Source organism: Heliangelus exortis, chromosome 4 (genome assembly GCF_036169615.1).
Source record: "Heliangelus exortis chromosome 4, bHelExo1.hap1, whole genome shotgun sequence".
NCBI classification, from domain to species: Eukaryota; Metazoa; Chordata; class Aves; order Apodiformes; family Trochilidae; genus Heliangelus; species Heliangelus exortis.
Genome location: NC_092425.1, coordinates 4,845,534 through 4,868,270, shown reverse-complemented (window position 1 = coordinate 4,868,270; position 22,737 = coordinate 4,845,534). Strand labels below are relative to the sequence as shown.

Here is a 22,737-nt window from a genome sequence, read left to right as displayed (position 1 = left end):
ATTTCATGAGAAGTTACTAGATCTGCTGAAACACGCACATTTTTACTGACATTCACACCTATGTCATTAACACATGCCACTCCGTGGATAGAGCTGTATTGGATCCCACACACTGCACAGTGTCCCATGTTATTCCACTCTTGAATTCCCAATCTCCTTTTGTTTTTCCTCCTGGTTTGTCATCCACATGTCCAGTCTACTGTCATTCATTTCCAAGGGACAAACAAAACACTTGGTCTCAGCCTCAAATTCTAAGTGACTGGCAGCCCAGACAGCTCATCTCTGCTGTAGAAATTGCGCTGTCCCTGTGCTGCACCAACTACACTGCCTGAATATATTACACACTTTACCTCTCTTACTGAGAGGCCTTCCTCAAGAAACAGGACAGTCTTCCCAAAGCAAAAAATCTACCTTCACAGCACCAGATGACTAAACTGCCTTGAGGTCAATGCTGCCTGTTTCCTGCAACAGAAAGTTTAAAAGCCTCTTCCTGATAAACAAGACTTATATAGGCATTTTAGCTCAGTCCTGAATTCCTGCAGGAAGGAGGCAGTGAGCACTTCTAGTTGGCTGGCTAAAACCTTGAGACCTCCAGCATGCCCTGTATTGTGGAATGCAAAACAGCACAATCTGCAAGAACTCAGGAAAGCCACTTTAGGTGGAGAGGAAACTTCAGACCCTGAAGCTCTAGCCCAGCCCCACCACCACCTACAGGCTTGGCTTCTGGAATGGGAAATGAGTGTGCAGTGCCACTGGTACATTCAGGGTTAAGCCAGCAACAACTCTGAACAAAGCATATTGGCCTGATCAGCTAAAACCTATGGTTTATGTTTCCAGCACCTTCAAATACCACTCCTGTCTCACTTTATATAGAGACTAAGCACCCATATCCTCAAATAATGGTGTTTGCCTTTCCCTCACAAACTTCAGTGTCCAAACTATTGTCTTGGGCTACACAAAATCACTGTAGTCCTCTGGACCCTTCAGTTCAGGAAGGAGATTGAGGTGCTGGAGCAGGTCCAGAGAAGAGCAAGGAGGCTGTGAAGGGATCCAGCACAAGTCCTGTGAGGAAGGGCTGAGGGAGCTGGGGGTGTTGAGGCTGGAGAAGAGGAGGCTCAGGGGAGACCTCATCACTCTCTACAACTCCCTGGAAGGAGGCTGGAGCCAGGTTGGTTGTAGCAGCTGTCAGTAAGACAAGAGGGCATGGGCTTAAGCTCTGCCAGGGGAGGTTGAGGTTGGATATTAGGAATAAATTCTTTCCAGAGAGGGTGATCAGACATTGGAATGGGCTGCTCAGGGAGGTGGTGGATTCTCCATTCCTGGGGGTTTTTAAGAAGAGACTGAATGTGGCACTCAGTGCCACGGTCTGGGAACCATGGGGGGAGTGGATCAAGGGTTGGACTTGATGATCTCAGAGGTCCTTTCGAACCCAAATAATTCTGTAATTCCCTTACCAGACAAGTCAGAACTCCTAAAATTCCTGCTCTACAGGTCCTCCTCAGCCTACCTAAGCCCCCGACCTATCTCACACCCCCTCGCCACTACGGGATCCTCTCCCTTCACTAGCTCCGGCCCACCGTCCAACAACAGGGAACGAGACAACAGTAAAAAAAAAAAAAAATCTTCTTTTAAAAAGAAAGGGAAGTATTGCCATAGCAACCCTCCAGCGCCACACTCCAGACATTTCCCTGCCCTCATCCAAAATGGCGGCGGCCGCACTGCCTCAGAGCCGCGCCCCGCGGGGGCGGAGCGGAGGAGCGGGAGGCAACGCCCAGGGAGCGCAGAGCGCATGCGCAGCGCCAGGCGGGTGGGTGGGTGGGGCAGAAGATGTCGGCGCAGGGGGATTGCGAGTTCCTGGTGAAACGGGCCCGCGAACTGGTACCGGGAGACCTGTGGGCGGCCAAGGCCTGGCTCATCACGGCGCGGAGCCTTTACCCCGCCGACTTCAACATACAGGTTAGCGACAGCACCCGCTGGACACACGGCCACCCCGTTCTCCTCACACGGCCTTGCGGCGGCCCTGCCTGACGGGCCCTTTAGGCCAATGGTTGCCGTGGTGACGGGGACCCGGCAGCACCTCCAGCCACTGCTGCGGGTTCGGTACTGACTTGAGGAAAAGGACTAATTGGAAAGTTACACAGAGGGGTTATGTTCATTCAGCGCTGGGCGCAGGAGGGGATAATTCCTCCGAAATCCGTGCGCACCAATGTCGCATTTAGGCCTTTGTTGTATACACTTGTGTTTACATATTCGTTAAATTTCGCAATACGCCTATACATGTCCATCACCTACTCCTGCTTTGTATTAAAATTAGTCCCAAGAGGTTATTTTCATAATCTCCTCCCTCCTGCGCTTGCGTAGTGTCTCTTGATGGTGGTCGTGGGGATGAAGTAAAAACGAAGTAAAGGTCTTTCTCTGGGTAAACTTTTCACCTTTTCTTCTCCAGGCATGCGCATTTCTTAAGCCAAGCTGACAACACGTTCTGTTTCTTATCTCAAGGTTGCTGTAGTTATCCGTTTAGCACATGTATTTCCCTTAAAATTTACCTAAACAATTTCTTAGGTTCTATTAAAGAAGCATTCTGTGTTAGCTTCTATCAGGTCAATATGACCCCTAGAGAACCACTAGCAGGCATTTTATTTTAACCTTTACATCAGTACCGGGGTGGGGTCCGGTTCTGCCTGCACAGACACACCCAGAACCCAAAGCAAAAGTGCCATGCAACACCGGAACCATCCAGGCCTTGTAACCAGGTAGAACCTTGGCCCATGGAGGTGTCCGAGCCAGCACTGGGAATCTGCATTTTGCTTGGTTCTTTTTTGTGTTTCATTCTGCCCAGAATTCATGGGATGATGTCCAGCCTCTTGCTGTGGTGTCCAATAGTTAAAAATAAAACCCCACCTGGATTCATTCCTGTATGACCTCCCCTTTGTGACTCTGTTCTGGCAGGAGAATTGGACTTGATGATCTCTTGAGGTACCTTCCTACCCCAAATATTCTGTGAAAAGTGGTGGTTTTTTCATAACTGAAGGGGTGGTCCCTTTCTGCTTCGTGTGTTTGCACATGGTGAAACTTCTGTGGTTTTCTGTTGCAAAAAATAGCTCTTTCTAATAAAGCACCTCTCTTGCCTCTAGTTTTTTGGTGGTTTTTGCATTGCACTTGGCTGGAAACAAACTCGTCAAAGAACTCTGAATTCTCACTGGGTTTTTTATTTGTGTAAAAATAAAGCCAGCATGTTAATATTAGAGTGCTTGTCATGGAGAAGTTTATGCATAATTCAGTGTGTGATGCCATGTGGTAGTCTAAACTCAAATCCTAATTTCTACAGCAAATGCTATTCAGGTTATTATTTAGTCTGAAAGTTTTGAAGAGGTAAGGATTCTATTCAGTGGATAAGGAGGGTGCTGAAGGAGTCTACAGATAACATCTCTGGTTACACGTCTACTGTGGCAAGTAAATGTCTTTTTAGCTTTCTGTTACTCAGACTGCTGTAGCAAAATGGGACAGGTTTTTTAGAGTGATTTATAAATGTGTTTATCTGATTTATAAATGTGTTCAAGGATGCCAATGTTCTGTTTTTCCATCTTGCAGTATGAGATGTACACTATTGAGAGGAATGCTGAAAGGACAGCATCTGCAGGCAGGCTGCTCTATGACATGTAAGTAACTAGAGCTGGAACTCTGGAATTATACCAGGTCCTTGTTTTCATAAATGTCAGAGTTTCCAAAAATATAATGTGGGTGTTCTTGGAAATTCATTTGGATATATAAAGCAGAAAAGTTTATATTAATTAAAAATAAATAGTAAAAAAAGTTTTATTTTCCATTTGCCTATGCACATTCTTTCATAGGAAGGTTTTGCACTGAAAACAGATCTTGAGATCACTCACTGTGCATTCCTTGCCTAAAACTTCATTGCAGGTTTGTGAATTTTCCAGACCAACCTGCTGTATGGAGGGAGATCAGTGTTATCACAGCAGCATTAAGGAATGACTCACAGGACAAGCAGACACAATTTTTAAGAGGTAAGGATTCTGTTCACTGAATGGGGAGAGTCTTGAAGGAATCTCAAGATAACCCTTCTGGTGTCTGGTGTGGCAAGTAAATGTCAGGTTTTTTTAATTTGCCTGTGGATTGCAGATTTTATTTGCTCATTACATCCTTAGAGCTGTGTTAGGCTTAGGAAACACACATTAGAAGCTGTTTCCCATTGCTTTGTCTATGATGAAGGTAGATTAAGGCTGCCTGAACAGCAAGCACTTAAAAAAAAGATTGCAGAGGAGTTAAGTGGAATGTGATTTAGGAATCTTTGTTCCACTGATTGGAGAGAACAATGAAGGATAATAAAAATTGGGTGAATTCATAGGGATTCATTGAGGGTGATGAAAAAGAGCAATGACCAGAGGTCTTGGTGTTCCCTCTTGGCAGCCACAGGAAGTCTTGAAAGCAGGATTTAAACATGACACATTATAATCTGTTTGAACCTCTGCTTCCTAAGATCTACGGATAAGCAGTGTGTAGCTGTGCATACAGGTTATTATTCCACTGAAGGAAACATTTGCTTTTTCATGGGGTGTGCTTATTTTTCACAGAGAATACGTTAAACTTAACGGGAGAATATGTTTGTTTTTACTGTCTCATTGGAAGTTCAAATTGAAAAAAATTACCTTTTAATAACAACAGTATTAATTGCTGAAGTGGACTATAAGTAAAAAAGTAACTGAATATTCTTGAAAAAGCATCTTAAAATACCAAATATTTAAGCATCGGAATTTTCAGTGTTCCCATCATTAACAGACTTTCTTGTTTGTTCAAATTCTGTGCATCTGCATAAACAAAGATTGATACTCATATGGTTATCCATGAAAAAAACAGCCATTTCTTTCCAGAAATACATACTAAAAGCAGAAAAAACTATAAAGAAATCTCTTTCACTCTGCATGGCAAGGTGATGTTGACTAATCTTACCCTTTGTCAGTTCCCTTTACAATTTAGATATAGCAAGTTTATTTTATTTTCTTTTTTCTTTTTTTTTAAAAAAAAGGATTGTTTGAAACTCTTCCTGGTCGGGTCCAGTGTGAAATGTTGCTGAAGGCCACAGAGCAGTGTTTTAACACATTAGAAAGGGCGGAAATGCTGCTGCTGCTACTGCGACGATTCCCAGAGACTGTGGTGCAACATGGGGTAAGAGAAGAGCTGATATTTGCTGTTCACAGTGTTGGCATTCTGTTTCTTGAGGTTTTGCTGAAATATATTTTCCTTTGGCTAGTGAGAGGGTCAGTCTTTTTATTCAGGTTCCATTGCAGCTGAAAGTTCAGCTTGCTGAATCTTGAGGTTCCTACCAGGAAAGAATTGAGCAGAAAGCAAACTGAAACAAAGAAAAGAATTTTTTGTTTTAAAAGTGCAAGGAATATTTCATGCCATTTGAAAAAGCTACATAACACAAATAAAGAGTTAAGAGGAATATCACAGTGTAAGAAAATACTGCTTCAGCATTTTGTCAGTAAGCTGTCACTGTGGGCAGATTATTTGGAGGTTACAACCAGAGAAGCAGTGTGTTTGCTTTGACTTACAAAAATACACCTGGATCTCTTTAAGTGACAGCCTACTTCATGTAAGGACAGTTTAAGGATAATTTTAAAGTAATTTAAAGACTTTATAAGCTGTTAGAGTTCTGACACTGACTTACACTGAAATGTTGTAGCTTGTTTTCACTCATCTGGGCACATCTACTGATAGAGTTGCATGCACAATTTTTTCTTGGTTTTCTTTTGCTGTTTTATTAATTTAACTGTCTGTTAAATTAATATTTAGGGGTAATTTAACTATCTGTTTAGAGATTAGCTGAAGAAGTTCCTAAAACCACTGGGCCAGTGTTTGATTTTGTCCTGTGCTTACACAGGTAGGCCTTGGAGAAACATTATTAGATGCTGAAAGTATCGAAGACCAAGAATCACCAGTGAATTGTTTCAGAAAATTATTTGGTAAGAAAGAAGTAATTTTCTTGTTGTATTATACAGCTTTTTAGTATTCTATTTAGCAAGATTCTGAGTTCAGTAAACTCATTTCAAGATACTAAGATTAGAAAACTGCTATAGTCAAAAGAGGTTCAGGCCATGTTAGGCCAGGCTGACCATATTGATGTCACATTCATTTGGGTGAGGTTCTTTATGATCTTTTGTGGTGTATGGTCAGCCAGAGGTGGAGGCTTATGTTGCTGATTGAGAAAGCTTACTTGGACAAAGTAATGACACACCTAAAGGATTTTTAAAATTTTTTTTTTTTTTTTTTTTAATTTTCAGTTTGTGATGTTCTTCCTCTAATAATTAACAACCCTGACGTTCGACTTCCGGCCAGCTTGTTATATAAGTATCTGAATAAGGCAGCAGAATTTTATATTAACTATATAACTAGATCCACACAGACAGAAAGCCAGTATCAAGGTAAGACTATTTTTACAAAACTAACCTTTCTCAGAATATATTTTAGTATTCTTCAAGTGATGTCCATAAATGAAGAATGCATTACTTTTATGCAGCATAGTCTGTACACAAGCATTAACAGCAGTATTCGATTTTTCTTAGTTTTTTGATACCAAAATACCTCATGATATTTCAGGTACTCAGTCAGGATGCTTATGGTGCTTCAGTTATTCAGAAATAGGACAATATGTCCAAGCTCTTTTGTGACTAGATAAGTAAAGAATGGTTACCCTGAAATCTCCAATGTGTGTTTTTACCCATCTTCTTGAAAATAAATCAGTTGGCTTGATTTCTTTGTGAAGAGGAAAATGTGCTGGTTTTCCTAGGTTCACAAGATTCCTCTGATATTATGTCTCCAAGCAAGCGTGGTTCTCAGAAATATGTAATAGATGGGCTCTCAGAAAAATCATCTCAGATTACAGATCCTTGGGAGAGGCTGTTTAAAATATTGTCTGTGGTGGGAATGAGGTGTGAGTGGCAAATGGATAAAGGAAGAAGGTGAGAAATGTGTACTTTTCCAGGCATTTATTCTTAAAGAAAATTTTGCTTTTTAATTCATAATGAGAATGGTTGAAAAAGGATTTTAACATTAGGACATTTTGTAGAAATTCAGTGCAGCTTTTCTTTCAAGACTAAAACATAAAGCAAAAATGCAGGCAGCACTTTTAAATCAATCTCTAAACTAAATCCTCACTGATGAAAGGCATGCCTAAGATCTACACTACTGTGGAATATCCTTCCCTGGGTGAAGCCCAAAAAGGCCTACAAAACTGTTTAGAGACAGAATTTTAAGCCTTTAAACAGTAAAGGTATTTATTTTCGGATCCGGGGAACTCCCAGCTTGCGCTGGACAAAGGGTTCTACCTGTCAGGTAGAAGGGTTAGGTTATTTATACAGTTAAAAGGGGAGGTTGCAACATCCTTACATACATAGTCATAAGATTGCAACATGTAATTATAATATTCATAACAGGCGGAGTCTGGGCGGAGTTTGGGTGGAGTCTGGGTGGAGTCGTCTTTCTCGGGGTCTCTGGGGGGCTTCAGATGAAGTAATGCAGTCTTCCTCAGGGTTGAACTTTTTACCTTTCTTGATTCTTGCTGACTTCATTATATTGTTACAAGGCGATATCAGACCCTAGCCATAACTATCCCCTGATCTACTGGTTGTGACATCTTTATGTTCTTTTTGTGCAGATGTTCACCTTACTTGTGTGCCTAGTTAGCTTTGGCAGTGTCATGTTTTAAGAACAGGACCTACATTTTTAATTATCTTCAAGACAAAAGTTAGCCTCCTTAGGGCCTTGTTTTGTTCACACTGTTTCAGTGGAAAATTAGAGGAGTTAACCCTGTCAGGGTCTTCCTCTGTTTCATTGGTGCCCCAGCAAAGAGAAACATGGTAATTGTTTAGTGATGTTTCATTCCCAGCCTGCACTGATGTGCAGCTGGGGGATTTCCTCAGTAAAAACATGAAGTATTTCATATCCACTAGGCATTCTTTCCTTTTGGAGTCTGTGTAACATAATGAATTCCTCTTCTCTGTCTTCCTCAGAAGTTATGGTGATATTTTGCACCGAATGAAAGACCTTTGCAGATACATCAGTAACTTTGATAGTGATGCACATGCTAAATATAAGAATCAAGTGGTGTATTCAACGATGTTGGTTTTCTTTAAAAATGCATTCCAGTATGTCAGCAGCATCCAACCCTCCCTCTTCCAAGGTTAGTTTCTAATGATTCAACTTTTGTAAAGTGGTCTTTGTGATTCTGTTGCTAATGTCTAAAAGATCTTCTCATTAGCTTTTTGAAACTATGATCTATGTGGGTCTTCTTTTAAAATTCTCTTAAGCCATTAGTCTTGCCAGCTCTTATTTTGGAAGCAGACTGGGAGGGGAAAAAAAGGTTGTCCTCTTAATCCAATAGCATTGAGCTTTAATCTGTGACCTTCTCATGTGCATGGCCTTGGAATAAACCTCTTGGGATAAAACTTTTCAATGTCTTTCTCTTACATAATTTATACCTGCCTTGCTGGAGACTTGAGAAATGAATGAGGCAATTCACACCACTCCTAACTTTTGGGCTATCTGCAGGCTTGGCAAGAGTTGCTATTTGGGCTGATGCTTTTTGAGATTTATTTATAACACTCTGTGCTAGAAATCAATTAAAACTGTGTAATCTTAGATTCTAGAGCTCAGTCAGACATAAAACCACTCTTTGTATGGCTGTAACTTTCAGTACTGTAAGGTTTGCAGCCTAAGTCAAGGGTGAGGTTGAGTTTTGTAGGACTGCAGATTTTGAAATAAAGGCTTCAGTGTGCTTGCCTGCTACTGAGAAGAGAACATTTCTTTGGAAAGCAAAGCACTTAACTGGTATTCATTTACATCAGTATGAGTAAAAGAAAAATCCCACTCCTTTTTTCTTGGGTGTTGGAAGTAAGCAGCTGTTGGAATTCTAGTAACAAAACTCTTCCAGCATCCCAGTTGTGATATTCTCCTGTCTGTTACTCATGGATGGGATTTCTTTATGACCTTTGTTTTCAGTTCAGACAGGTTGTATTCCAACACAGTGGAATACATGCTGGTACAGGGAGGTGTTGTAACCTTTGTATAGGAAGCATTTCAATAGTGGTATTTAGTTTGACCCTAGTCAAAAGTAATAACTGTGTAAGTGCTGTTTTTTGTAACATTAACAATAGACTCTACACATACCTTCTGAGTCAATGGGAAAAGCTTAATATGGGTACTTTTATGTCAATGGATTTTCCCGACATTAAGCTCTCAAATTAGTTTTTTGCAGTTATGAATGAGGCCTTAGTTTCTTATTTTTCTGCAAAGAGTAACAAAATAAATGCACATACTGAAAATACTTGTCCACACTATTGTTTTTACTGGTGGAGATCTCAGAAAGGGAAAATAGCTCAACAAATTTCACCTTTCTGTTGTATTTCTCTTTGTCTGAGTTTTTCACTCTATATGCAATTTGATTGTGCAAAAAGAGAAAATGTTTTCAGAAGGAAAGCTTTCTCAGTAGTGGCTGAGATTAATAAGTATTGTTTCTGTTTCATACCTAATGAAACTTAAGCACTGACATCTGAAATAAGAGGTACCAGATCCCACCAGATGTTATGTGACACCAGTGGAAGAAGAAATTCAGTCTTCTGCAAAATACAGCTTCTCTAGAGACCTTGAAGAGTGATGATGGGCTCTGATGTCAACTAAATGCTTAATTCTGTACACTGAAATCAGTGGTAAGGCTGCTTTGGGAAAACCTTACCAGCATAGTTTTAGCTTATGCAAAATAAGTGAATTAACTTCATATTGTTTTCTCTAACATTATAATCATTACTGGTGAAGGAAACAAAACCAACTTGATGTAGGCATGGGACCTTTCAGATCAGTTTAGAACAATTTTTAATGAATTTGTCTTTAAATCCAGGTCCAAATGCTCCAAACCAAGTCCCACTGGTTCTTCTTGAGGATGTGACCAACATCTATGGTGATACAGATATTGATCGTAACAAACACATACACAAAAAGAGGAAACTTGCTGAAGGAAGAGAAAAAACAATGGTAACTTTTCTAGACTTTTTTAATTACAAGAATGGCAGTGGTGCTGGAATTTAGACAATAGTGGGTGTGGCACAAATGTAGTAGACATTTTTGGAGCTACCTTGGAATAGCTGTTGATGACCACAATTTGCAAACAGACTTTTTTTGCTAAAGGCAGTAAGAATAAAACAGTTTTTGTAGCAATTGCTGTAGACATGTATGTGCTGATGTGGATACTTGAGCTTGAAGGAGTTCAGTAGAGAATGCAGAAGCTGTTAAAAACTGTAGCCATAGCAGTCAGGTGTTCTACAGCTAATTCTGTCAACTAATTGACTTTTCATGATTTAGAACCGTGAATACTTTTTATCACACCGCACCACTAACTTTATTGGTAGCAACCCAGATTGTTCTAAAACTAAAAGAAGCAAGCAAAAAGTCATTTAAAGTCACTTAAACCAGGACAATGGCATCTTCAGTACAGAAGAGTTTTTGTGTGTTGAGTGGAATTCCTGGAACTTTAGAGTTCTTTCAAATAAGTATAAATTAAGAAGTGTAATTGTTTGTTTTATACCAACTCTCAAGCAGAGCTCAGATGATGAGGATCCTTCTGGGAAGGCACGAAGTCGTCACATTACAGTAAACAAGGCAGATCTGCCAAACTCTGTTGAAGTATTAGAGAGCTTTAAACTGGCAAGGGAGAGCTGGGAGCTGCTCTACTCTCTGGAGTCACTTGACAAAGGTAAAGCCACCTGCATGCAGAGTTGCATTTAGGATTCATTGCTGTGCACACAAGTAATTTTACTGTTGTTAAACTTAGAATTGCTGTCATATTGAATTCTTAGAATTTACTGTGGACCCTGTGTGTTTTCAATCTAAATTCCAATAAGAAGATTTTACGATTTGTTACTTTTCTGAATATTTTATCCCTGGTTTAGTTTCATTTCTCCATGCCTCTTTGCTTATTCACCCCACTTCTCCTGGAAGCAGCTTATACTGAAGGGGCAGTTGATTAGAAGTAGAACTGATAATACTCATTGAGGATGTGCTGCTAATGCTTGCTTAAGATGTGTCTTTACTATGTCTCTCTGGCAATAGCTGGTGTGATAATCTTGAAAACAGATCTCTCTTTTAAAAAGCAGGCAAATAGTACCACCTAGCTGCTTAGTACCTAGTACCACCTGGCTTTGCTTAAAACTGAGAAGTATAATCAAAATAGGATTTTACAAGCAGGGAGTATTGTATGTTTGCGTGATTTCACATACTTACTTTTTTGTTTTTATATGTCTAAATTCAGCTATTTCTTTTTCTAGATAACCAATTTTTAACCCAAAGCTGTGAAATGCTTAATATTCTTTTTCTTCTTTGGCCACTTACGCAGAGTTCACCAGAATTTGTTTGTCATGGAAAACAGACACCTGGCTTTGGTTAAGAATCTTTCTTACAGACATGATCATCTACCAGGTAAAAAATAAAGAAAAAAACATTACATTGAAATTCCTTTTAGTGAACAGCTGTTCAATTAGCCAGTTTGACTACTTTAAGATTCTACTGATTTTATTCTTTAAAGCATGAACCTTCTGGGGATGGAATCAGACCATTCTTCTCATAAGCTAGGTATCCTATCCTAGGTATTCCATACCAGTAGCTGTTTTGTAATGTGGAGAAGACCTCTGTGTTTGCTTTTTGAGCAGTACAAATATATATATATATAGTGTTAAAGAAGAAAAATGCACTTTGTTCCTCTATCAGTGCATTCAATTGGAACACAAAAAACATTTCAAGCAGCAGAAGATTTTAGCACGTCTCAGTTAAAATTTATCATTCTCCTCAGAAATTAGGCTAATTTTACTCACTACAAATACCATTTAAAGGACAAAACTTGTTCTTCCATACTTTTCATTTAGGGATATTTTATTTTTGCCTTTACTTGTACCTGAAGAAGAGCTCTTTCATTTATCAGTCTAAATAAAGTAATTATGAGTGTAGATGAATGTGATTATTTGTTTCAGTTATAAATGCAGTTTTGTAAACAGACCTTTTAAAGGCCTGCTTGTCTTTCCACTGCTTTGCAAGTGGTTGATCCACACTCCTGTATACAGCACATCACTGGAGAGTGTTCTGCTAGATTAAAATTTTGAAGCCCTGTTATTTGGACACACTTTGTTTTGAAAGCTTTCTGTAAGGGAATTTTTATTTCTATCTTTCTCTCCACTGTATATGGTAGATCCTAACACTGACTTCTGTATCTTTTTTTAAAGGGTCAGTACAAAAAAGCAATTAGCAGCCTACATCACTTGGCAGCTCTTCAGGGCTCTCATTCTCCACAGCAAATTACTGGGCAAGGATCACTAGAAAATCAGAGAGCACTGATTCAGTTAGCAACTTGCCACTTTGCCCTTGGAGAATATCGGGTACGTCCAGCATTCCATAACTTTTCCATCACCATAGGCCCTGGGGTTCCCATTTGTCTTCTTCCACACTGACTGACTCTCCATTGTTAACTTTTTTATGTAGCCTGTTTGGTAGTTTTGATTTTGGGGGCTTGGTTATGATTTTCCGTAGCTACAGGTGTTTGAGTTGTTGGTTACATTATAACCTTGAATTTCAATTCCTTAACTTTACTGAAACTTTTGAATATTGAGGGAAAATTTTTAGGTATAGGCTTCATGTCAGGGGAAGGAAAAGGATTATAGACAAAACCCTTCTGTGATCAGCTTAGAAAAGAGTTTTTATCAGCTGACAGTATATGAGATTCAAGAACAATGTTACCTGGCCTGATCTCTGAACTTACTTTACCTTTGCAATATATATTTCATGTTTTTAATATTACAGGAGTGCGTGGTGGACTGAGGAGTCAGTGTCAGCACTAGTAATAAAATCTGGGTCTCATAGGATATAATAACATCATCCTAGTACTACTGGATAAGTCTTTTTGTCCTTTGCAGTTTACTGTTTTTTCTTTGGAAAAATGAAATTGGAAATATGATAGTATATCCCCACAGACTTTTATTGCCTCTAGGAAATAGCATTAAAAATTCATTGCATTTCTGTTATGCTGTCAGATTGCCATTTTTCTTTCTATATTTACCATGGGCAGAAAAAGCTTTAAAAAACCATTCTAAGAATTCACTTGAAAACTATTCTTTTAAAATAAAATAGGTTTTGATTGCAGTTATATTGATCTGAGACTTATGAAACAAAGAATGACATTGCATATATTTTCACAATTAAAATGACTCATGTAGGCTTTCAGCAAAAATGACAGCTAATATCTTTTTTTCTCAGCCAAACTAGTTTATGCATTAAATGCAATCAAGTTCTAGCTGAGAATTTTGTAATTTTTTTAAAATCATTATTAGCATATCTGAATTTTATGAACTTTAATTTAGCAGTATCATCTTTCTCTTGTTCTTTTCATAGCAAACATGTGAAAAAGTGCTTGACCTCATGTGCTGTATTTTACTTCCAATACAAGAAGGAGGTAAAGTACAAGAGGAGCAACCTAAAGTAAAGTCTAAATTCAGGAAAGGTATGGAGTTGCTACTACCTTAAATTCAGTGTCAGATCAATTTTAGTTTGTATGTTTTGGTTGAGTATGTAACAGTTCTCTTTTTGTATTACAAAAAGGAAGGAAGTTCTTGATCTCCCTTGGTTTTGTGAGTAGTTTTCCTGCTGGTACTTTACTGGTGACAGACTCCTACCACAGAAAAAAAGAAGAAAAAAAATTAGCATATGTAACCTCACCTTTTCAATAATTTGTAATTTACCTTCAAAGTTTTTCTCCCCACCTGAGATTTGGCAGTTGCAGATTCAGTTTGCTCCATTCTGATTTCTTTCAAACTTGGATAACCTTGAGACCCCTAAAGAAGTGTCTGATAAACTGTTCTGTTGCAGGGTCTGATTTGAAGCTTTGGCCATGTACCAGCAGAGCCATCATGCCTTACTGCCTTCATTTATTGCTAGCTTGTTTCAAGGTAAGTTATAGTCAAGGCTTTAAATTCCCTTATGTCTTTAGGGCCTACTTCATGTATATGGAGTCCTGAAACTGCATGGCCTTATCCCAGTGGTGGGAATAGGTGTGAAGGGCTGTGCCTTAAGTGCTTCTCAACAAAATCAGAATCATAGGATGTCTGGGGACGGGAGGGACCTTAAACATGGGCTGGGACACCTTCCGCTAGACCAGGTTGCTCAAGGTCCCATCCAACCTGGCCTTGAACACTTCCAGGGATGGGGCAGCTACAGCTCCCTTAGGCAACCTGTGCCAGTGTCTCACCACCTTCAAATTACAGAATTTCTTCCTAATGTCAAACCTAAATCTCCCCTCATCAAGTTTTAAATCATTTCCCCTTGTCCTCTTGCTGTACACACATGTAAAAAGCCCTACCCCAGATTTCTTGTAGCCCCCTCCAGGTACTGGAAAGCTGCTGTAAGGTCACCTCACAGCCTCCTCTTCTCCATGCTGAACAACCCCAGCTTGTTTAGCCTGGCTTCACTGGGGAGGTTCTCCATCCCTCTAATCATTTTTGTGGCTCTCCTCTGAACATGTTCCAGGAGCTCTATGTCCTTCTTATTTTGGGGATTCCAGAACTGGACACTGTGCTGCAGGTCTCAGAAGAGCAGAGAGGGAGAATTCCCTCCCTCAACCATCTGTCTGTGCTGCTTCTGATGCAGCCCAGGACACAGTTGGCTTTCTGGGCTGCAAGCACACATTGAGGGCTCATGTTAAGCTTCTGGTCCAACAGGTCCTCCATTTCCAGTGCCCCATATCTATTGTGAAGCAGCATCTGGGAATGTGGGGGGGTAGGAAAGGCATTCTGCTGCCCCAGGGAGGTGCCTGTTTCCATTCACCCCCTTCACTTTGGTCCCCTCCTTCTGCCTGGTGAGTGGAGGGCAGGGGGTTCCCTGCTTCTTGTGGCACCTCCACCTGGTGCCTTTGCCTGAAGGCACAAAATGGGTTTGTGTATGGTCTTTTTTTGTGGGGGGAAGGGGTGTTGATGGAGAAGGGTTTGTTTTGTCTTTTTTTTCTCCTTTATTCCCCTGAGGTTTGGGGAGAGGAGACAGGGAGAAAGATACTCTGAGCTTATTATTTTGAAAAATTCAAAAAGATAGTTTGAGATTGAATAATTCTATTCAGACTTCCCTTTTAGGTCAGCGAAGAGAATTTGGTATTTTGATGAGATATTTCCAACATATTTTAATATATATTAAAGCAGGATGAAATACCCTTCTAAAGAGGTTTTTTTTTTATTTGCACAGATGCGGGTGAGATGAATCCCATGTATTTATAAAAGGAAAATGTTTTTCTGACTCTCTCAATGTCAATTTTCTCCCTGAAGCTCAGAGCTTTCACAGACAGCAGAGATGATATGGCACTGGGCCACGTAGTTGTTCTGCTTCAGCACGAGTGGCCAAGGGGGGAGAACTTGTTCCTGAAAGCCATCAACAAAATCTGTCAACAAGGAAACTTCCAATATGAGAATTTTTTCAACTATGTTACAAGTATCCTTTCTCTAATGAAAAATGTCTTTCACATCCAAAACTATGTGCTGGGGTGTTGAAAAAGCTGCTAGATACTTGTAGCAGCAGCTCTCTCTGTGAATTCTGTATTTATTTCCAGATGTTGTTGTTTAAGCACAAAACTGCCACTCATTCACTCACTCCCTGCCCTGGTGGCATAGGGGAGAGAATCAGAAGGGCAAAAGTGACAAAACTTGTGGGCTGAGATGAAGACAGTTTCCCAGGTAAAGCAAAAGGTGTGCACATAAGGAAAGTAAACCAATGAGGAAGATTAAAATGAGGAAAGAAAGAGGAAAGGAAAGGGGAAAGGAAAAGAAAGGGGAAAAGACATTGAAGAGGAAAGGTGAAAGAGTAAAGGAAAGAAGGGAAAAGGAAAGGGAAAGGGAAAAAGAAAAGGGAAAGGAAGATAAGGGACCAGTACAGAAAACTAAAAAGGGTAGTATGTGGCATCATGGTGATATTTCTGTCTGTCCCAGCCTCAGAATGCACTACTTTGGTAACTGGAAGTAAAACTGGAAGTAAAAACAACCAGGGAATTTGTTCAACAAGGTGGGCTTGCTGTACTTCTGTCTGACTGTACATAAGAAATGTGGAAAGAAATTGACTGATTTGTGTGTTTTACATTTTAAAAAGCAACTTTTCATTTGTGGAGATCTATGAATACATGCCATGATCTTTTATCACTTTTAGGAATGAGATATTTCAATAGCTGTTGATTTTGACTGTCCTTTCAGCAATGTGGCTTCAATGTGATGGTATAAGAAGGAATGCTCTCTGTCTTTTTTTCCCTACTCAAATCTTTAACGTTTTCTTCAGATATTGATATGTTGGAGGAATTTGCTTATTTAAGAACACAGGAAGGAGGGAAAATTCATCTGGAACTGCTGCCAAATCAAGCAATGTTGATCAAGTAAGGATAAAAAAGCATTTACTGTTTTCTTTGGGAAAAAAGTAAAAAGGGAGTATGTTCTGGTTGTCTTTGCTTTTGTCATCTTCTAGATATTGGGCTTGTCATGCCTGTGAGTTTAAATTGAAGGAGTTGACTAAGGAGTTCAGACAAGGCCATGAGTTTCTTTTTCTGTCTCTCCTGATGATTTGTGAATTGGGTTTTTTCAACTTTCAACTCCTGCTTTTACAAAACTTTATTTTTAAGTGTGGCATTTGCTTTAGAATGTTTCATAGTAGAGTGGTACCGTTGCTCTTTCAACCAGACTTGGACTATACAGGAATTTTTAAAATAATCAGGCATGAGTGCATTGTGTTGTTAATGGTTTTGCCAAACAAAAAGCACTTTTTGTTGTAAACCAAGTTATGAAAGACCACTGAATGATGAAAAGCTTAGATATAAAACATAAATTAAACTACACTGCAGGTAAACTCTAGTGACCTTTCTGTCAGAACAAACAGGTCACCTCTTGCTATGTACTGGACAAGCTTATTCTGCTTAGCTTATTATGAGATGCTGAAAGAACTTAGTAATTTGGATGAAATTCCTAAGTGTTCTTAGTTTTGAGTCACGACTGAACAAGTATCTGCTGCAGGGTTTTAATGGCAGATTAAGTTTATTAGAACTTGTGGTATTTTGCTTTATAAGAGGGGGACTGCTAAAATTTGAAGTTCCAGTTTAGATTGGTGTATTCTGGTTATTCACTAACAAGTGAAAGTTGTTGGGCTAAAGTTTTCATTTGAAAGATGGGAGCCTAACATTAGACAACTGGATCCAAATTTGGATTACTGAGTGGATTTTCCAGGGTTCTAGGTAACTTCACACATAAATTAGATACTAGGTGTAATGAAATAAAAAGAAGAAATACAAACGTTTAATTATGTGACAGAATTTTCTCTCTTGAACTTGACATTTTCAAACTCTTACCCTTGCTGTATCTCACTGCTTGTAACCATCTGTGTGAAAACAAGAATCAGGGTGTGCTGCACTGCATATGATGTTAATTAATACATTTTTGCAGCTAAAGGACTTAGCACTGAAGACTGTGCCTGGTACCTGTGCTTGAACAGCAATAAGTCTGTGCTGTTTCTGTGTGTCACAGCTTTTATTTTGATTGGCATGGTAGCTGTTACTGTTCTGACCCCACCAGTCGGGAAGTAGGTAGCAAGCAATTTTTCTAGCAAGACAGGAATCTCTTTTGACCATCTTTTGACCACTGTTTTATTTCCTGAATGACAGAAGAATAGTCCGTTTCCTTCATTAGTGTGTTTTATGTGTCTGAGAGGTGTAGGAACCACTTCATCAGAGAGCTGATGGGAGGGAGAGTTCAGAGCACAGTCCACTAACTGGAGACCACGTCTGCTCTTTAGGCACCCCAGATATTTTTTAGCTGACAGTGGCACTGGTCAGCTCATGGCTTCCCTCAGCTGGGGTTTTAGCTGAAGTGCAGCAGCACAGCCCTGTTTCCTGGAACAGTGGTTGGTAGGCTTTAAACCTGCAGACTGCTTTTCATCTTTGAAAACTATCCTCACTTCCGGTTGTATGATCTGCTGCACCATCCTCCCAATCATTAGCAGGGGCAACTCAGGTCATGCATAGGGAGATTCCTAAATTTCCCATAGAATCCCAAAAATGGTGCACTCTCTCCTTTGCCTGATCTTTCCTCAGCGTAAGTGCTCATTAGCAATGCTGCATTTTAATTGATGGGAAATGTATTACAGATATTAAATGATTTTTATAAGGACAGATTTGTTTTGTGACTTACAGGACATTTTCTTCCTAGGTGAATTCCACATTCTTCTTTCAGTACTTTTCTTTGGTACCTTATACTTTATAGCAAATTATATTCATTTTTTCTGAAACCAGGAAAGCAAGCTACAATGTGGTTTTCCAAAACTGAAGTAAGATCTTGGTAGCCTGCAGAATTATAATCAGGGCATGCAAAATATATATATATAGCTTGTAAGCTGTAAGCTTGTAAGCTTTCCCTTTACTTGTATCCACTGTAGAAAAATTAAGGTCCTTGGTTTTGGTTTTAACTGGTGATGCAGCCAGCTCATTCTTTTTGCAGTGTCAACAAGACTTCTGTAAGCTCTGAATTCAGCCACGAAGGGTATTTGAACTCCATTCTAGACAAGCCAGGTTTCACAGTTTTACTGGTTATACATTTCAGTAGTGGCAGTGTTAGCTAGTGAGGTTAAAGGGGAAAAGAACAATAAGCAAGAAATGACTGCTTAACATAGTGCTTCTATTTTTTTTTTTTTATTTTTTTATGAATCTTACTCTAATTAGTCTAATCTCAGTCTACCAAACTGCATGAACTTGTGAAAGATGCTGAGAGTTCTGTCTCTAGTCACATTCTTTCCACATCTCCCCTTGGGGACAGAGTGGATTCAGTTGTTTTGAAGTGAAACAAAGTATCTTGAAAGTAATTTTTATCCCGGTTGTGCAGTTGGACATGTTTACTTCTGAGTGCAGATCTTGCAAACAGTAATGAACATGCAGTTGCAGAGAATCCCTTTTGCAAACATCTGCCACTCAGGGACCAGTAGCATCGTGCTGTGCTTTTGTATTTTCTGTTCCCCATGTCCATTTTTCCAAGTACTGGACTCATTCATGCCAAGAACTCTTTACAAAATTATCTCATTTGATTGAATAATTCTTGTGAAATTTTTATTTCAGGTTATTGTAGCTGTACTGTAGAGTGTTTCTGTACTGCTAAAATGTCCTGTCTTTATTTGTTTTTTATAAGCATACCTCTCCATCCATATTAATAAATTGTAGATACCAACCAAAATGTCCACCTGTAAGATCTGAAGGTATGCACCTGACTTGATATTATAGGTATGTAAGTGCAAGTCTTGTTTCTCTGCTCCCTTCTTAGCATCCATGGGGATAAATGATGCACTCAGTACTCAGGTACCTGTAAGATTTAGGTGACGTTTAGGTTAAGAAACTAGACCTGTTTTCTATATACCAAACTTCTCATTTCTCCCTAGGTGGGGCATTGGATTTGCTCTAAGCAGGATGTTTGAGGTTATTATCTTGTGTTACAGATAGCACACAGAGATAAGGACTTAACTTCACAGAGAAGACAAACTGTCTTTCAGCTGAGACACCTTTTGGTGGCTAATTCATGTGGCCCTGGTCATCAATGGAAGGTTACTCTTGAGTGGGCAGTTGTGCTCTGACATTGTGCTGTCCTATAAAAGCCATTTTTCTATGCTGTTTGACTTTGAAAAGGTGAAAAAGGCCATCTGTGGGCTAATGAAAAGATAATTAGGCAACTGGTAACAAACACTGTCATGTACTCTACTTGGCCATACCTGCTGTGTGTGCACTTGACTTGGGCTCAGCAGCAAATCCCTTAACTCCAAGTTGTGGGCTTTCCCAGTTTGCTGACATGCTGGTGCCAGCCCTGCAGGGAAGCTGTGGTGTCTGAAGTGCTCCTCTAATTAAACCTTTCTTGACTGACATGCTTCTTGGAAAGAGCTACCACACTTCATCACAGTACAACTTGAATTGTTTTTGTGAACTTAACACTGTCCTTTCTCCCAGTGTAACTGTCCAAAAATCCGTGTGTATATTTAGACCACAATTGCTGAACAGCCTTGCAGTGAAATCTGGGGTTCTTTGCATGTTTGATGCTGTTAGGGTCCTGCACCCCTTTGGCTGCCCAGTGGTTGTATTGCTGTGTGGTCTCACCCAAAGTTCTTTGTTGCTCCTTTTTCTGGAGAGTTGTTTTGCACCAGAGTGGGAGTTGGTGTGTGAGTGTTTGAATGCTGCTATTTGCTGTTTTTTAAAGGACTTCTAGCCCTCCCATGGGGTTACTGCAGCAGGAATTCATACCTGTGCTACAGCCCAGCATACAGACTGCTGACAGGTACCAAGTGGAAAAACCCCACTCATAGTGTGCTGTGTTTTGTCAACATGTTTTACTGCCCATGGTTTTCAGCAATTTGTTACTCAGTATTTTTTTTTCTTTAATTTTTTTTCCTCCATTTGTGCCTACATTGCCTGGCAGACCATGTTGTTCTATTATAACATTTATTTTTATTTTTATTTTTCCCATAAGTTGCCAGTATCTGTCTTTTCAATTCAATAATCACTGTTGATTTTAAAAAAAAAAAAGTAGAAAACCCACCAAATTATACTGATGTCCAATCACATACTAGCAAGAGCAGAACCCTCTCTTTTCAAGATACTGGTTACTGGATCCTTTTGTAGCTACTTTTCTTCATTTAAGTTGTTCTGAATTCTGTGTTCTGTTTCCCAGCTCTTACAAAAAGTGCTGCTGGCTTGCTCAGTAGCTGTATGTTGCATATTCTCCTTCAGGTTGTAGCTGACCACAGTGACATGGAACACAGCAATGTTTAAGACAGTGCAGATGGAAAGCAGGGTTTATCCCGTAACTTCTGCATATGCTGGACTATTTTCAGTGCAGTTTTGCTTCACTCAGACTAGCTCATAAGTTAAGTGCCCAGTAATTGCCAGGGTAGTCTCTTCTTTGCCTTTTTCAGGTGTTAGAGGTCTCTGCTGTTGTGGCAGAAAAGTTTCTTCTCAAATGCTGGACTTGCTGATTTCAGTGAAGGTGGGGTGGTATTGTTGGTGGAGGGCAATTCCTAGACTTTTCTTTTTCTTGCTTACAGCCTCTCTGGGTTTCATTTTTATTTCCATTCTGTCTTTCAGTGTGCTTGCTGGGTTTGGTCCAGCTCTTCCCTTCTTAGCCATGACTCAGAACTTACCTCAACATTAACGTTATGGTTTTCTCTCTAATTTAATTTATGCTGCTCCTTTACTACTGCTAGCGCTCTCATTTCAGGGGACATCTTTTGCTTCCCTTCCCAAGCAGGGCTTGCATGTTAATGTTATGAAGCTTTGATCTTACTTATCCATTCCTGGATCAATGCAAGTAAGGTACAGTGCTTTGGCAGTCCAGAATGTTGTTTTAAGGACAAGATTTAGGTATCAAGGGCTACAGGCCAGCAAAATGGCTGGTCATAAGGACAGCCTTTAACAGGGCAATATCCCAAGAGCTTCCCCAGTCAGCATCACTTGAGCTTGCTCAGTAGGTGGACTGGGAAGTTCTGTTTGAAAACAAGTGCTGAACTTCTGCTCATAATACCTGTAATCCCTGCCTGGTGTCTCCACAGAAGATCTACTGATGCAGGCTCACAGCCTGGCTTGATTTGGGCTTTATGTTGGCCTGTAAAGTGTTGACTGTGCCTTTCATTAGTCAGAATTATCAGTGCCCACAGGATTATGTATAGCTGCTTCCTGCACTTCCCTACTGGCACAAGGTGCCCTCTGCTCTTTTATTCCTCCAGAGAAAACAAGTTCATCTTTTCACTCTTCTTTGAACCCCAACCCTTTATAGAAGTGATTACAAGGAGGAAGCAGCCTGGGCAGCAAAGGCAGATAACAAAAAACAACAACACAACAAAAAATTCCTTTCCCCAGGCAAGATGACTTTACATGCTGGGTTAAGAAAACAGGTTTTCCTGTTAGCCAGAAGAGCACCATTCCCTTCCCCAACAGTCACAATCAAAGCAGTGAGAACACAGACTTCTGTGGAACTTCTGTTGAAAGACCTGTAAGCTACTAAAAATGACTGAAAAAAATAGCATAGCACAGGCTCTTTGGCTCTCCTTGTAGAAACTCAGACATGGACAGTAGATCTACAGTAAGTGACATGTAGAACCTTTTAAATTACTGTAGTGCACCAAATAACCATGGTTTTATTTTGTCTGTCTCTCTCCTCTCCATGGCTGAAGGCACCACACAGTTACCCGGGGTATCACTAAAGGAGTGAAGGAAGATTTCCGCCTGGCCATGGAGCGCCAGGTCTCACGCTGTGGGGAAAACCTCATGGTGGTCTTGCATAGGTTCTGCATTAATGAGAAAATACTGCTGCTTCAGACTCTGGCTTGAATGGCCTCCATGCCTCAGTGGATTATGATGCAGTGTCTCATGGAGAGGGGGGAGGCTCTTGATTGTATCAACAGCAGCGTGGCACTGGAACACCCATCACTTTTCCAGGGAGTCAAAGAAGTACCCCATGTGAGGTACAGAGTTTGCAACATCACTCAGTGTTTGTCCATCACTTGGTTTTCCTATATGAGTAGTTCAGACTTTGTAAATAAAACTTTGTTTAGGAAGTTTTCTTTAATACATCCTATTTGTTTTAGGTTTTTTTTTTCCATAGCATCTTATTTTTTTCCATATTTATACATATACAGAGAGCTTTG

The 22,737-nt window shown here is 39.9% G+C and overlaps 1 protein-coding gene across 4 annotated transcripts; it reads left to right on the top strand.

Moving 5' to 3' along the window:
* The first annotated feature begins 1,778 nt into the window (after positions 1-1,778).
* Positions 1,779-22,647, top strand: INTS10 (integrator complex subunit 10). Of its 4 annotated transcripts, none has more exons than XM_071742722.1 (18): positions 1,781-1,956; positions 3,592-3,659; positions 3,922-4,025; positions 5,045-5,184; positions 5,903-5,984; positions 6,303-6,443; positions 6,809-6,980; positions 8,031-8,200; positions 9,914-10,047; positions 10,612-10,765; positions 11,405-11,487; positions 12,285-12,437; positions 13,447-13,555; positions 13,921-14,000; positions 15,363-15,525; positions 16,360-16,453; positions 20,295-20,372; positions 22,264-22,560. In XM_071742722.1, the coding sequence occupies exons 1-18, from the start codon at positions 1,828-1,830 to the stop codon at positions 22,418-22,420; spliced, it is 2,211 nt and encodes a 736-aa protein (XP_071598823.1). In that variant the 5' UTR covers positions 1,781-1,827; the 3' UTR covers positions 22,421-22,560. The 4 variants fall into 4 exon arrangements, with proteins under 4 accessions (XP_071598821.1, XP_071598823.1, XP_071598820.1 ...); XM_071742721.1 differs by having other exon boundaries at positions 1,792-1,956; positions 10,609-10,765; XM_071742720.1 differs by lacking the exon at positions 20,295-20,372 and having other exon boundaries at positions 1,779-1,956; positions 10,609-10,765; positions 22,264-22,647.
* Positions 22,648-22,737: the final 90 nt, after the last annotated feature.

Coding starts and splice junctions, on each gene's coding strand:
- INTS10 (XM_071742721.1), top strand. CDS start 1,828: ATGTCGGCGCAGGGGGATTGCGAGTTCCTGGTGAAACGGGCCCGCGAA. Junction 5,985..6,302: donor TTGTTTCAGAAAATTATTTG/GTAAGAAAGAAG, acceptor TTTAATTTTCAG/TTTGTGATGTTCTTCCTCTA. Junction 11,488..12,284: donor CAGACATGATCATCTACCAG/GTAAAAAATAAA, acceptor CTTTTTTTAAAG/GGTCAGTACAAAAAAGCAAT.